Source organism: Salmo salar, chromosome 13 (assembly GCF_965601325.2).
Source record: "Salmo salar chromosome 13, fSalSal1, whole genome shotgun sequence".
Taxonomy (NCBI): Eukaryota; Metazoa; Chordata; class Actinopteri; order Salmoniformes; family Salmonidae; genus Salmo; species Salmo salar.
The window spans coordinates 39,164,275-39,177,570 of NC_138303.1; the positions used below are offsets into that span (position 1 = coordinate 39,164,275).

Sequence of the window (13,296 nt, forward strand, 5' to 3'; positions counted from 1 at the left end):
GTTCAAACTTTTTCTGTCTTTTTTCTTTCTTTCTCCCTCCCAGCTTGGCTTCTTCAAGAGGTCGCTACCCTACGGCACGGCTATGGAGAAGGCCCAACTCAAGCCCCATGCTACGTCTGAGGCCTAAACACCACAGAAGGATTAAAACAAGCTACTTTGTTGTCAAAGAACCAAAGAAACCTAGATACCCACATGATTGCAACAGAGAAACATGGTTCATTTAAATGTCCAGAGAGGATCAGACTGCAGTTGAAGAGTGAGGAAGAGGAGGAGAAAAGACCACTGGAACTCCACTGTACTGCACTAGAGGAAGAAAACCCTAAGAACTCCAAACCAAATGAATGTTTTTAATTTAATATGTGTTGTTTTGTTTGTTGTCGTCGATCGCCAAGATGAACTTCAGTGTCAGACAAACAGGCCTTAGCCTTACTGATCCTATTTGAGTTGAAGTCCAAGACTAGTGACTACAGAAGATGGAGAATAGGAGCCCTTGATAAGCCCAGGATGGAGGAAGACGCTTGGTTTCTCCCTCCACATCTTTTAAAATAGCTTTTACTTCTCTTGGATCCTTGTGAAAGATAATGTTTAAGTCTTTTTAACTGCCTTCGTTTTGGTGCTAAAAAGTACACACGTTGTGCTCAGTGCTTCAAACGGGATGGCCACATCTTTCTTCTGGTGTTTAGGGGAGTGAATACCTCTCTCTTCCTTTTTGTAGCATTAAAGAATCACAGCTGATATTTTCCCCACCAAAGACCTGGAAACTGCATGATCAGGGCTTCTACCATAGACAGATGATTGTGTCTGTCTCATGTCGCCAAACTCTCTACACTTTGACTTTTTACCTATGAACATTTCTACCAAAGATTTTTTACAGTCTCATCTGTTATTGTTTTATGTAAGATGTAAGTGCAGCCCAAGTGCTCCAGTAATGTTTGTCAGGTTTAGATAAAACAGAGGAGCCTATGGCTTCTGCCCCCTTCTGAGTGGTGGACATGCAGTGCTTGGTTCAGTTGTTTTGCACACAAAGGAAATCTACTGATGACTAACAAGATGCCAAAAACAGACAGGATACTGACTGACTGAACTTCCTTTGAGTTTGACATGAACTCTTACTGATCAGGTCGTGTTGATCCATGTTCATTGTGACAAATGAAAGCATTGCCTCAAAGTCGTCTGGGACTTGACTGGATCCACCACCATGGGCCTGTGAGATAGATCTCACTAACAGCTTGAAACAGTGTGGTGCTTTGCCAGAGCTCTGGCTGGCGACTTGTAAGCAAGGTTGTCCAGACTTTGCTTGTGCTGCAAGAGGCAGTATGGAAATTGGGTTGAAGCAAAGGCCATCCAGGTATATCCACAGCCTTGGTGTGTAATGATGTCTTGAAAGTCAATATATACCTATTGTATGTTGCCAACAGAGATCAGGGAAGTTGCAGTACATTCTGAGTGGGTTGCTAGCAGGTCAGGGCTCATTCCACGTGAGTGTCAGGGAAATGGCCAAATGTCCAGTCCCTACACATTTGACCTCGATCTTAGTGTGCTGCAAGCATCTTCACTTCGGTAGATTTTTTTTATTTTATTTGATGCCCTTATGGATAAAGAGAACTGACTATGAGTACCAAATGCACTCCCAACACAATGCTGCAGCTTCACCCAGGGACTGAAAATATGTGGGGTTCATTTATTTGTCATGTCTTTATGTAAATTGTCTGTGCCTGAGAGAGGTGTGTGTGTGTGCTGGACTGTGTGTGACTTCATGTGTGCATGTTCCTGTCTGTGTATGTTTTTCGTGTCAATCAGAGAGATCTTTCCCATTGCTAAGTCCGCTCCTTCCTCCCTTGCATCACTAGAGAAGAGTAGACTTGTCCAGCAGTAATGCTGATCATCGTGCCACTACAATTTGTGCTCAGGATAGGTTGAGACTGCTGTTTAGGACAGCTAGGACCAGAGTAGCTATTCATTTAATGCAATAGAGAGACTACGATGCACATGCATGTACATACATGTCTGTACTGTAAAATCAGTTTGTGCCTCTTGTAAAGGAATAGCAACTGGGCATTGGGAACAAAAATCAACTTGTTTGTACGTGCAATATTATTTACTCTGGTTAATATCGTTTTTCGTTTTTTTTGTTGCAGTTTTTGTTATTTTCTTTGGTTTTGTTCCGGAGGAGTTGTGCTAAACCCATTGTATCTACCATCTAGTGATGAGTGTGAGATATCAACCATACATAAACTGTTCTCGTGGCCGGAACGTTATGGTCAGATTCTTTCTCTCTAGGTTTTTCCACGTTTTGACCAATTACATTTTGCTCCACCACTATAACTAGCCAATCTTTAGTATCAATATTTTAGATATCAGTGGTAAAAAAAGATATAACGACCTCCATCAAACCTCTGAGTTGAACTCGAGTTGGCCTATGTTACTTGTGTGATAATGTATGTGCAGTTCAATTGTATCAGCTATCTAAACACAGCCATAGTGTTACATATCTGTTTTTATCTGCGATGCCCCCTGGGTGATATTGGTGATTTCATTCTGCGATTAGGCTTTTCATGAAAGCTTTATCAAGACTCATGGTGCAAAGACTGTTAATGCCACTCAGTGGATTCATTTTACACGTGTAATATTGTTTTGAACAGTATTTGTATGATGGTAGTGTCCAGACTGAAATTTCAACCTAGGGTTATTTATATGTTGAGGATGTTTTAAACATAATCCTCTGTGGTTACAGGAGGAGACTACACTGGGTTTATCCTTGTTTTTCTAAATGTCTTCTAGGCCCCATTTTAATATTTTTTTCTCCTTTTTACCAAAGTTGTAAATATATTTCTGACAAGGAGAATGTTTTTAGATCCAATAAAAAATAATTGCTTGTTGTGAAATTTACTCTCCTCATATTGGGGGGGTGTTAGTCTTTCAGTGATCATTTGTATCTTATTTTATGGTTTGCATTTCAAATAAAAACATACATTTTTACAAACTCTTGACTTCATGCTTTGATTGAATACACATCATTCTGAAAATAATTTATTTAGAAAAAATAAACGTACATGGTATGAAATGTTTTACACATTTGTGTATGCGTTCTGGCAACATAGCTGATTGCTAAACAATTTATTGTACATGAAAATTGTATTACAAAGTGGAAAAAGGTCAAAACAAACACTCCATAACTACATGCTATAGCATATATCTGCTCTACTGTATATGCTTATGTAGACGGGTTACACCTCGATCACACCAACATTGTTTTGGCATTTGGTACACCAAAAGTACATTTATTTCAAATGGAACGCTGCGTTTGCCTTGCAGCATTGCGTTGCAGAGGCAGTGCGTTCTGTGTGGTCCCTACGTTGGATTTATCGAACGTATGCGCCAAACTGTATGCGTAGACGGCTTGACCGAAATGGTAGCAGAAGATGAATGTTGAACTTTGTTGCACACGTCCAGATGATGCTGCGTAATATTTTGTGCAAAACACAATCGCTGTGATCAAGGCATTAGCTAACAACGTCATGAAAACGATGCACACGCGTCAATGGGGCAGAAGTCTGTGTTGTGACTCTGGATGGCCAGATAGCTTGCAACAATGACAAGAAGCTGCCAGTGGGAATCGTAGGTGGCTCGTTTCATCTTGTTCTTGATACTATGTCTTGTTTTGAGGTGTTTTGACCGATGTCACATCTATGCTAATATGGCAAAAATTCGCTAGCTAGCTAACCAACAACTGTAACGATGTATTTGAGAGAGAAGTGCTCATTGTGCAAATGTATTTGTTTTCACAAAACATTGGAGACTAAATATAGTTTACATGTTGTCAACAATCTCAGCCAACACTGCCTCGTTTGCCCCAACCCGTACATGGCACTTGTAAAACCATAGTCTGCTATAGATATGATCGTATAAATAACGGCTAATGCCAAATATATGCCCTTCTTCCTCCGGAGTGTAGTGTTGCGTCACAGCACGCAAAATGATCAGAAACAGCAGTCGCTGGACCAGCAACATCTCTGGTAAGGCACTAGGGGTCACTAGATACTGCCAGTCAGATCCCTCCTCAGGTCCTAGTCACTTGATTAGCAGTCCAAACAGCAGCTTCTCTTGAATGCTCTCTGTGTGACACTGAACAGCCCAGAAACATCCACAGTCCTCCATTCTTGACACCAGACATGTACATGAGTCTATAGAAGAGCTTGCATGTGGATTAGTATGACCATGGTGTGTAATCACCTGCCAAACTCTTATTCACAGGCTGTGTTATAGACCGTCTTTATACACAGAGATATGTAGATACAGTCCTTATACACGGGTCTGGTTCAGCTCTCAGCGCTCCATTCCCCTGGACAGTTGTGTTAGTTTGCGCTGGTTGTCGATCACTTCAAAGTTCTGAACATAGTGGCGGATGTTGCTAGGATTCCGGAGAGGGAGGGACTGCTCAGAATCTGGACAAGCGACAAAGAGGGAGATTGTTTCTTAACACCTAACACAGAAGAGCTACATTTACTTCATCTCATTTGAAGCTCTGAGTGGAAAGTGAGTTAAGCGTTGAGGCATAGCTTACATGTGGACACCCGAATGGAAGGCGCCTCCAGAAACATTCTGTCTGCGAGTCCCTTCTGAGGTGAGGAAGGCACTGCGGGACAAAGAACCATCGAGTGTGAACACCATGCCCCAACATCGTCCTTATTCCATTCTTTTCTACAACTTTTTCATTTTGTTGTCTTACCGTAAGGTGTGCTTCGGCACCCTCGAACGATCTTCACTGTCTTGGCAATCATGCGCTGAAACAGTGGAGAGAAAAGGTGGCTTATTTAGCCAATAGTGTACAAGACAAAAAGAGAAGACATAACTTGGGTAAGGGCTGATGTAAGAATTTGATATTTAGGCTAGACAACTCACCATTTTCTCAAAATTGACCAGTTTTTCCGTGTAGTTCTTGTTTCCCTCATGGATGAATGTCATGTCTAGAGGAACATAATGGTTCAGTATAGGGCCATGTAGACTTTACTCAGGTATTGAATGTTAGATCTATCATAAGAGGTTTCTAACAAAGCAGTATTACCTTTTAGTAGCAGAGGCATGAAGGGGATGTAGGGAGGACTGAGCTTCGCCACAGCCAGTCTGTAGGCTCTGTGGTTACGTGACGGATCCTGACACATTAAGAGAAAGACACACACTTCTCCATTAGCTCTAGTTATAAAGGAAATATAGGCCCAAAAAAATGCACATATTACGAAGGGAGGAAAACATGATTCATACACACAGTGGAAATGAGGGGGAGGGATTGACAAGTGGCCTGTGATGTCACCTGTTGTTATCTATGACATTTAGTAGAACACTTTGTTATAAAGCTTGTAAGCGTGTACACATTAACTCACTCACCATTAACCTCTCGTAGGCACAATAGACCCTTTTCGTCTTACTCGGCACTCTCTGTCAACAACAACAACAACTGTTACTCCTCTGATATCCATTTCACATATGTTAGAAATAAAATACATTGTTATTATAAGCGATCCTAAAAATGTAGGTCATTGTCCCGAGCAGGCCTCACCTCCCAGGTCTTGTAAAGTCTCTGTACAGCACTGTTGCTTAGACCAAACATCACAGCAAAGAACGAGTTGAGGTTTTTCTGCTCCTTCAACCTGAAACAGGAAACACAGCCAGTAAGAGCTGTGGGAAGACTAAACATATACATTACCAAAATGGTTATTAGAGCACCAGTGTCTACAGACATGACCAATATTTTAACTGGATATGAAAATATTATTTCTGCTGGTATGTTGAATATTTTTTGTATATAGTGTGTTATTGTACAAAATCACCAATATAGTATACTGCTCTATAGGAATATTTACCCCTAAGATAACATAGTCATTAATCTGCACGTTACAAGGTAAACTGGGTCTTAATTTAAGTGAGACTCACATGGCGGCCATCTTGATGAACTTCTTCAGCAGCATGGCTCTCTTCATCAGGTCAGCACACAGACACACCTCCGTCACCACCCAGTACTGCACCTCGTTGAAGCGATGCACAAAACGCTCCAGGTTAGCTGTGGTGGCGCCTGGGAATTTATGTCGCCCAAATATATAGTACACTAGTTCCACCTGGTGGGAGAGACACAGTCATTTACCATCCATATGTACTGTGACACACTAAACACAGATCCAAAGTATTTGTATGTACCCAAATATATCAAGCAACCATCCAATGGACTAAACCTTCAATTTGGCATAACATTTGAACTTGACTTGAACTTGATTTCCTTGTCAAAGTGCTATTTTGACCTCAGTGGGTCAACCTGGTTAAATAAACTTGCATAAAAAGAGGTGTGTGTCAGATGAACACGTGGCCAATAGAGGGAGTAGTGTGTCAGGTGAGGAGTCGACCTGATGACTGATATGATGCTGCAGTAACAGTTACCAGAGAGAGGATGACTCAGACACATGCCTGAGTGACAGATAGCAAATCCTTTAGGCCTGTTTATACCTGGTGCTAACATGTGTCCTGTGCCCACTTTTTCAGACAGGTGTAGACAATTCAAATACATTTTGTTAACTGATTGTGATCAGTTCATTCGTCCTGACAAGATCAGGACGAAAGATGCACGTTAGAGTATAAACAGGGCTATTGTTGTTCTGAGACAGACGGAGACAGCTCACATCTGAGTCACCAGGCCTTGTCAAACCAGCTACCCACCACAGTGCATACCCACATGTGAGATAGATGTCATACCCTTAATAGACATGTACATTTGAGTCATTTAGCAGATGCTGTTATCCAGAGCGACTTACAGTAGTAGTGACTGCATACATTTTCAAACTTTTATTATTAACTAAGCCCCTTATTCAGGGAAATGGGGCATACTGGTGATTCTCGGTATTTAAAGCTGGGTAGCAAATGATCCCACTCAAGCGCCCATTGCAAGCATACGTCACAGTTTCTCCACTTTTAACTCTTATCCTGCTGGTCCCAAATCCATAACTTCCACTCCATAACATTGGCAAAGCTCCGGCATGGGCTCACCTCATTTCCTTCCTTACCTCATGCATGGCGGTAAACAGTTCCCAGTCGTAGTTGGTGAGCTGGCTGGCGATGTCCTTGGAACACATCTGCTCCAAAGTGTCAATGGTGCTCTGATCAGGGCCCTGTTGTTCCTTCAGGGGCGTCTGTCAAGGTGCCAGAGAACAAACACCATAAATAATGCCATGAAATCACACAAATATCTATGAACGGTATGCTATGATGACAGTCTGGGGATGTTTTTCTCTGATTCACCATGCAGTGTAGTTCTTAAGTTATAGATAAGTTATATATGGTCATCTCAGCACCCATGAGAGACTATAGAGTAGGTGTAGATTGTAGGTGATGAGGGGAGGGTAGGACTCACCAGTTGTTCCACCTGGCTGGCAGTGCAGAGGAACAGTCTCTCATTCAGCCCCAGAGAGGTGTGGACTGCTGTGGCGTCCAGCTTCAGCTGAGCCCTGTCTATGATACAGCAAAGACAAACCCTTTAACACACAATACCTCAGAGACACACATCCCAACTTAACATCAACACTCACTGAGAGTTACACACTCTCTCAACAAAACTCAATCTCAAATGACATGTTACAAGACATTAACATGCACATATACAACATCGTAAAGTTATGAATATAACGGCTCTTGCCTGAAGGAGGGAGTATTGTACCAAGTGTACAAACTGAAAGGGAGATAATGAATATCCTGTACAGCCGTATCTTAGAAAAGGGCTTCATATTGCTTCCAGATGACATGGAAAAAGAAAGAATAGCCCCGCACCTCCCATGGAGTTCATTTTGACCAGGACGTGGTCTCCTCCTGGGTTTACCAGCGATGACATCATTTCCTGAACAGAGGTGTTCACCGGCAGCATCAGAGTGATTGACGTATGGTCTGGCCGGAAGATCTCATACAATACTAGGAGAGAAAACACAGAGACATGGGAAAGGAAGTTAAGCATTAAAGGCCCAGTGCAGTCAAAAATGTGATTGTCCTGTGTTTTATATATAGTTCCATACTATGAGGTTGGAATAATACTGTGAAATTATGAAAATAATGATAATGCCCTTTTAGTGTAAGAGCTGTTTTAAAAGACCACCTGACATTTCAGCCTGTTTTGGTGGGATGGAGTTTTAGCCTGCCAGGTGAAATCGTCAGGTTGTAAATTAGTTAAAAGACCAATAAGAAAGAGAGTTCCAAACCTCTGTCAATAACAGCTAGTTTTCAGTTTCCCCACTCCCAGACAGTCCCCACTCCCAGACAGTCCCCACTCCCAGACAGTCCCAGAAATTGTACTTTGTTAAGAAGCTATTTTTGACAATTTTAATAATTTTAAACAATCACAGTAAGGTACTTAATTTTTACCCAGAAATGATTTGATATTGAGATTTAAAAAAACAGCTGCATTGGACATTTAAAACAAAGTATAGCAACAACCATTAACATTGATCCATCTGTAAGTGCATTTCATGGTTACAGTGGGCTGCCAATGGTTAACCAATAGTTAATAAACAGAAAAAAAGGCAAATTGTGCATTTTGTGTCATTATAGAAAAGGCATAGTCATTACCATGCTATTCATGACATAGTTATTACCATGCTATGGTAGTAGTAGTCTCACTGACCTTTGTCCTTTGATCTGATTGGCAGACACTTCCCCACTGGCTCCTCACAACTGGAAAACCAGTCAAACTGATGGTTAAGCTAATGGAAACAAACAGTAGACAGAGTAAGTCAGCCACAAGAGTGACTTTTCATTTCTCTGTGTTTTTTATGCTTTTAATGTTTTATCTTTTAGCTCCAGCAGCTCTGAAGACTAACATGCTGTGTTATAAAGGTTGGAGTTATATTGTGTCTTCTGCTATCTCCCAATCTGTCTAAGTAAAGAGAGCATGTCATGTGGTAATAAACAGAGATGCAGATGTATTTCTGTGTGCAAGAATGACCTTTATAAGCCTTTATTAATGTGGTTCAACTTACCCTTGTCAGTGACCCGAGTTCATTCTCAAGCCTGGGAAGATATTGAAAAATACAAAAATGATAGTAACCTAATTCAAATCTCAAATCCAGATTCCAGAAATACTCTTATTGGCTTGGTTACAAAACTACATCATGTTATCAATATGACTGTAAAGGAAAGAACATGACTTTTGCTTTTGTTTCACATTCCTGTGAGTACAAGGCTTATATCCATACCATACTATATTGAACTTTGACCTCCATTATTCACCGTATGGGCCCAAAAGTTGTACATTTCAGATACACTCTGGCGAAAGGGGCAGCAGGTAGCCTAGTGGTTAGAGTGTTGGACTTGTAACTGAAAGGTTGCAAGATTGAATCCCCGAGCTGACAAGGTACAAATCTGTCATTCTGCCCCTGAACAAGCCAGTTAACCCACTGTTCCTAGGCCGTCATTGAAAATAAGAATTTGTTCTGAACTGACTTGCCTAGTTAAATAAAGGTCAAATAAATAGAAATGTATTACTACTCACGCTCTGGTTCTCCTCCTGTCTCTGAGCTGCTCCCTCAGCATACTGGACAGACGGGAGTCACCTGCCACCTCCTCCCCCAGCCTCTATCATGCATAGAAACACTATGTATAAACACTGAATGTATATAGTATTTTTATGGTCACAACACACAGAAACAACACACAGGCCATGATTCAATACAATATACTGCACAATTTACTGTATAACAGATTTTTCAGAACGTGATATTTGGATAACATTGATCATTGAACATCTGCTATTTTTTATACTCTATATTTTTTTATACTCTATATCTATACTACATATATAATCTATGAATATGTGTTTGGTTATAGAGAATCCCACTACCCCCTTCACTCACCTCCAGGAAGTCTACAGCGATGGGGTCATCTTTGAGCAGCTGGCCGAACACCGCCACCCACTGGCAAATCAACTTCACTATCTTCTGCTTGGTGTTGAGGGCATAGGCTGCTTTCTCCAGATCTGAGCCCTCAGAAGGCTCGGCATGATAGGTGCACTCATCGATAAGGAAGAGAACTAACACATCTGAACAACAGCTTAACACAGCTATTCTAGACCTAGACCACTGTCTGAGGTGCTTTCGACTGAAGCTGGATGCCTTGGTTTAATTATGTTCATTTGTTTTATTTATTTAATTTAAGAACATTTAAACGTTTAATTTGTTTTTCGGGTACACAGATTCAAAATACTCCCACAAATGTTGGGTATGTGATCCTCTTAGAGACTAAGTGTAAGTAAATAGAAATAGACACAGCTTAGGACATCATTATCGTCATCCAAAGGATATTGGTGTTGCAGGGCCGGGCAAAGCTGGCTGGAGGGCATGAAGACCCTGTGGGTTAGCAGGAAGTCGCTCACACAGGGATCTGTGGGCACAGACAGAACAACACATAACTCACTAACAAGGACTAATGGCACTCTGTGTCCCTCCACTTTGTGTCCCGTCCACTTCCTCCCTGAAAAACACAGGCGCAATGAGTCATCTGATGGCCTTTAGTGAGTGGATATAAAATACATTTCCAGGAATGTGCCTGGCCTGATTCTGCCTGTTCTTTTCTGTCTTTGTTGGCTGTTTCATGTGAGTGACCAAAACAAACCATTCCCATGAAACCAGAAATGATCTTTATAGTTTGGCTGAGGATTCAGATGTGAAGCTACTGTATGGTCATCCTGGTACAGTATAGTGTGTTTTGTATTTGTATTTATTATTATGGATCCCCACTCTTCCTGGGGTCCGGCAGAATTAAGGCATTTATACAATTTAAAAAACATTACAATACATTCATTACAGAATTAACAACACACTGAGTGTGTGCCCTCAGGCCCATACTCCACTACCACATATCTACAACACAAAATCCAGGTGTACGTGTGTATAGTATGTTATTGTGTGTGTGTATGTATGTGTCTGTGCCTATGTTTGTGTTACTTCACAGTCCCCGCTGTTCCATAAGGTGTATTTCGATCTGCTTTTTAAATCTGATTCTACTGCTTGCATCAGTTACCTTATGTGGAATAGAGTTTCATGTAGTCATGGCTCTATGTAGTACTGTCAGCCTCTCATAGTCTGTTCTGAATTTAGGGACTGTGAAGAGACCTCTGGTGGCATGTCTTGTGGGTTATGCATGGGTGTTCGAGCTGTGTGCTAGTATTTTAAACAGACAGCTTGGTACCTTCAGCTTGTCAACACCTCTTATGAAAACAAGTAATGATGATGTCAATCTCTCTTCCACTTTGAGCTATGAGAGATTGACATGCATGTCATTAATGTTAGCTCTCTGTGTACTTTTAAGGGCCAGCCGTGCTGCCCTGTTCTGAGCCAACTGCAATTTTCCCTGGCCACACTACTGAACAGTAGTCCAGCTGTGACAAAACTAGGGCCTTGTTGATAGTGCTGTTAAGAAGGCAGAGCTGCGCTTTATTATGGACAGACTTCTCCCCATCTTAGCTACTGTTGTATCAACATGTTTTGACCATGACAGTTTACAATCCAGGGTAACTCCAAGCAGTTTATTCACCTCAACTTGCTCAATTTCCACATTATTCATTATGAGACGTAATTGAGGTTTAGGGTTTAGTGAATGATTTGTCCCAAATACAATATTTATGACTAATTTATTCCTTGCTACCCATACCGAAACTAACTGCAGCTCTTTGTTAAGTGTTGCAGTCATTTCAGTCGCTGTAGTAGCTGACGTGTATAGTGTTGAGTCATCCGCATACATAGACACACTGGCCTTACTCAAAGCCAGTGGCATGTCGTTAGTAAAGATTGAAAAAAGCAAGGGGCCTAAACAGCTACCCTGGAGAATTCCTGTTTCTACCTAGATTGTTTTAAAAGAGGAACTCCTGTTCTTTGAACATAAAACAGTGGGAGTATGTCAGTGGTCCAGCGACATAGAGGGGTCCAGCCACTACAGTAGAGAAACGTTTGGACCCATACAAGGCAAGCCATACAGGTTTCCTACCTATAGCATCACTGCCATTAGTATCCAGCTTCACTGTCTCAAGCAGGTGTTCTAGGATCTTCTCTGGAGTTCCAGCCATCACTGTATACCTGAGTGTGTAGGGGAGGGAGCGGGAGAGGGGGAGGGGAAGAGGAAGAGGAAGAGGGAGAGGCAGAGGAAGAGGGGAGGGAGAAGGAGTGGGGGAAGTAAGAGGGAGAGGGAGAAAAAGAGGGAGAGGGGAGGGGGAGAGAGTGTTGGTATGTGTGTAGTGTGGAAAGAGCCACAGGTGGACACATTGGTTAACAGTATAAAGAGGCATCCATTTGAGCATCACATTGATTAAACTCAATGTTTGCTAAAACACTTGAAGTGAGATAACAAAGCACAGTCTATTCAACTGAACAGGGTTCAGGTCTATGTCTCTGTTGAATCAACAATAGGCAGGCAGCTACAGTAACTGCCACAATTAACAACACTGTTAACTAAAACAGTGCTTGTTTCTTGCACATTTAATATTCTACAGTAAAAATGTGTGTTTTACATGACATTGGTCTAAGAATGCCTTAGAGGAGTGTGTTCATTTAGGTCTTGATTAATGTATAAGTGCTTGTTTGACTTTTTGTTGTTATACAGTATAATATATGACAGGTGGGAGTGTCTTACTTGCTGCTGTTTCCTGCCCCTCCAGGATTGGTTGACTCAGCCTTCTCCAGCACCAGCACAGCTTTACCATGTTCCTCCAGACGCATGGTGTTAGCTTCCACATCCTGAAACACAATGTAAACACACAGTCATGCACACACTTTACATCCAGTACACACTATACACGGTACACATGGATACATACCCCTTTTAGCATATGCAATAGGCATATTTGAATCATTGGTGTGTATTCATGGATGCCAAGGGAAGCCAGGCTTCCGAAAATATTTGACAATTTTTTTAATTTAATTTATAAAATAATATATCCTTCGTCTCTCTGTGTTTTTAGAATTTTGAGTCATTTCGCAAGCGGCTGAATCACACAGGAGTGATCCTCAGAGCGAAGGAAACAGCGCCCCTCTGTCTCAGTATGTGTAACACACGTATCTGATGCTGTCTGGAACAAAAGAGTATGACATTTTGCCGATGTAGCATTTGATTGATTAATGCCAGCAAGCATTTGGGCTCTCTTGATAAAAAAAAGAAAAAAGAATGAGCCAATCAGTGTTGAGCTGAGCTCAACTGTGGGTTGTCCTGGCCCCCCCCAGGGAGGCCAGTTTTGGATTTGGCTTCACACCAATCAAATTACATTCTAAGCATAATCTC

General features: G+C 41.5%; 2 protein-coding genes and 1 long non-coding RNA gene across 10 annotated transcripts in view; 2 read left to right on the forward strand and 1 right to left on the reverse strand.

Annotated features, from left to right (window-relative positions):
* itga5 (integrin, alpha 5 (fibronectin receptor, alpha polypeptide)) overlaps window positions 1-2,984 on the forward strand; it is a 51,439-nt gene extending 48,455 nt beyond the window's left edge. The window contains exon 30 of the mRNA XM_014136149.3: window positions 44-2,984. Within this exon, the coding sequence (XP_013991624.1) occupies window positions 44-127 (84 nt within the window). The 3' untranslated portion in view covers window positions 128-2,984. The remainder of the gene's footprint in view (window positions 1-43) is intronic.
* Window positions 2,985-3,014: 30 nt separating this feature from the next.
* The window catches only part of LOC106567164 (rap guanine nucleotide exchange factor 3), a 43,257-nt gene continuing 32,975 nt past the window's right edge, over window positions 3,015-13,296 (reverse strand). For 5 of the 8 annotated variants that reach the window (XM_045693240.2, XM_045693239.2, XM_045693245.2 and 2 more), the window contains 18 exons: window positions 12,652-12,755; window positions 12,010-12,098; window positions 10,329-10,497; window positions 9,882-10,032; window positions 9,521-9,603; window positions 9,009-9,039; window positions 8,654-8,732; window positions 7,810-7,947; window positions 7,397-7,494; window positions 7,050-7,175; window positions 5,932-6,113; window positions 5,558-5,648; window positions 5,386-5,436; window positions 5,066-5,153; window positions 4,903-4,967; window positions 4,730-4,784; window positions 4,565-4,636; window positions 3,015-4,445 (listed from right to left, as the gene is read on the reverse strand). In XM_045693240.2, coding sequence (XP_045549196.1) covers window positions 4,327-4,445; window positions 4,565-4,636; window positions 4,730-4,784; window positions 4,903-4,967; window positions 5,066-5,153; window positions 5,386-5,436; window positions 5,558-5,648; window positions 5,932-6,113; window positions 7,050-7,175; window positions 7,397-7,494; window positions 7,810-7,947; window positions 8,654-8,732; window positions 9,009-9,039; window positions 9,521-9,603; window positions 9,882-10,032; window positions 10,329-10,497; window positions 12,010-12,098; window positions 12,652-12,755 — 1,791 coding nt within the window. In that variant the 3' untranslated portion in view covers window positions 3,015-4,326. The remainder of the gene's footprint in view (window positions 4,446-4,564; window positions 4,637-4,729; window positions 4,785-4,902; window positions 4,968-5,065; window positions 5,154-5,385; window positions 5,437-5,557; window positions 5,649-5,931; window positions 6,114-7,049; window positions 7,176-7,396; window positions 7,495-7,809; window positions 7,948-8,653; window positions 8,733-9,008; window positions 9,040-9,520; window positions 9,604-9,881; window positions 10,033-10,328; window positions 10,498-12,009; window positions 12,099-12,651; window positions 12,756-13,296) is intronic. The other 3 variants (XM_014136150.3, XM_014136152.3, XM_045693242.2) reach the window with 2 other exon arrangements.
* Window positions 8,670-10,586, forward strand: LOC123726215 (uncharacterized). The gene is made up of 2 exons (XR_006758570.1): window positions 8,670-8,757; window positions 9,856-10,586. It is a non-coding gene; the product is annotated as an uncharacterized LOC123726215 (long non-coding RNA).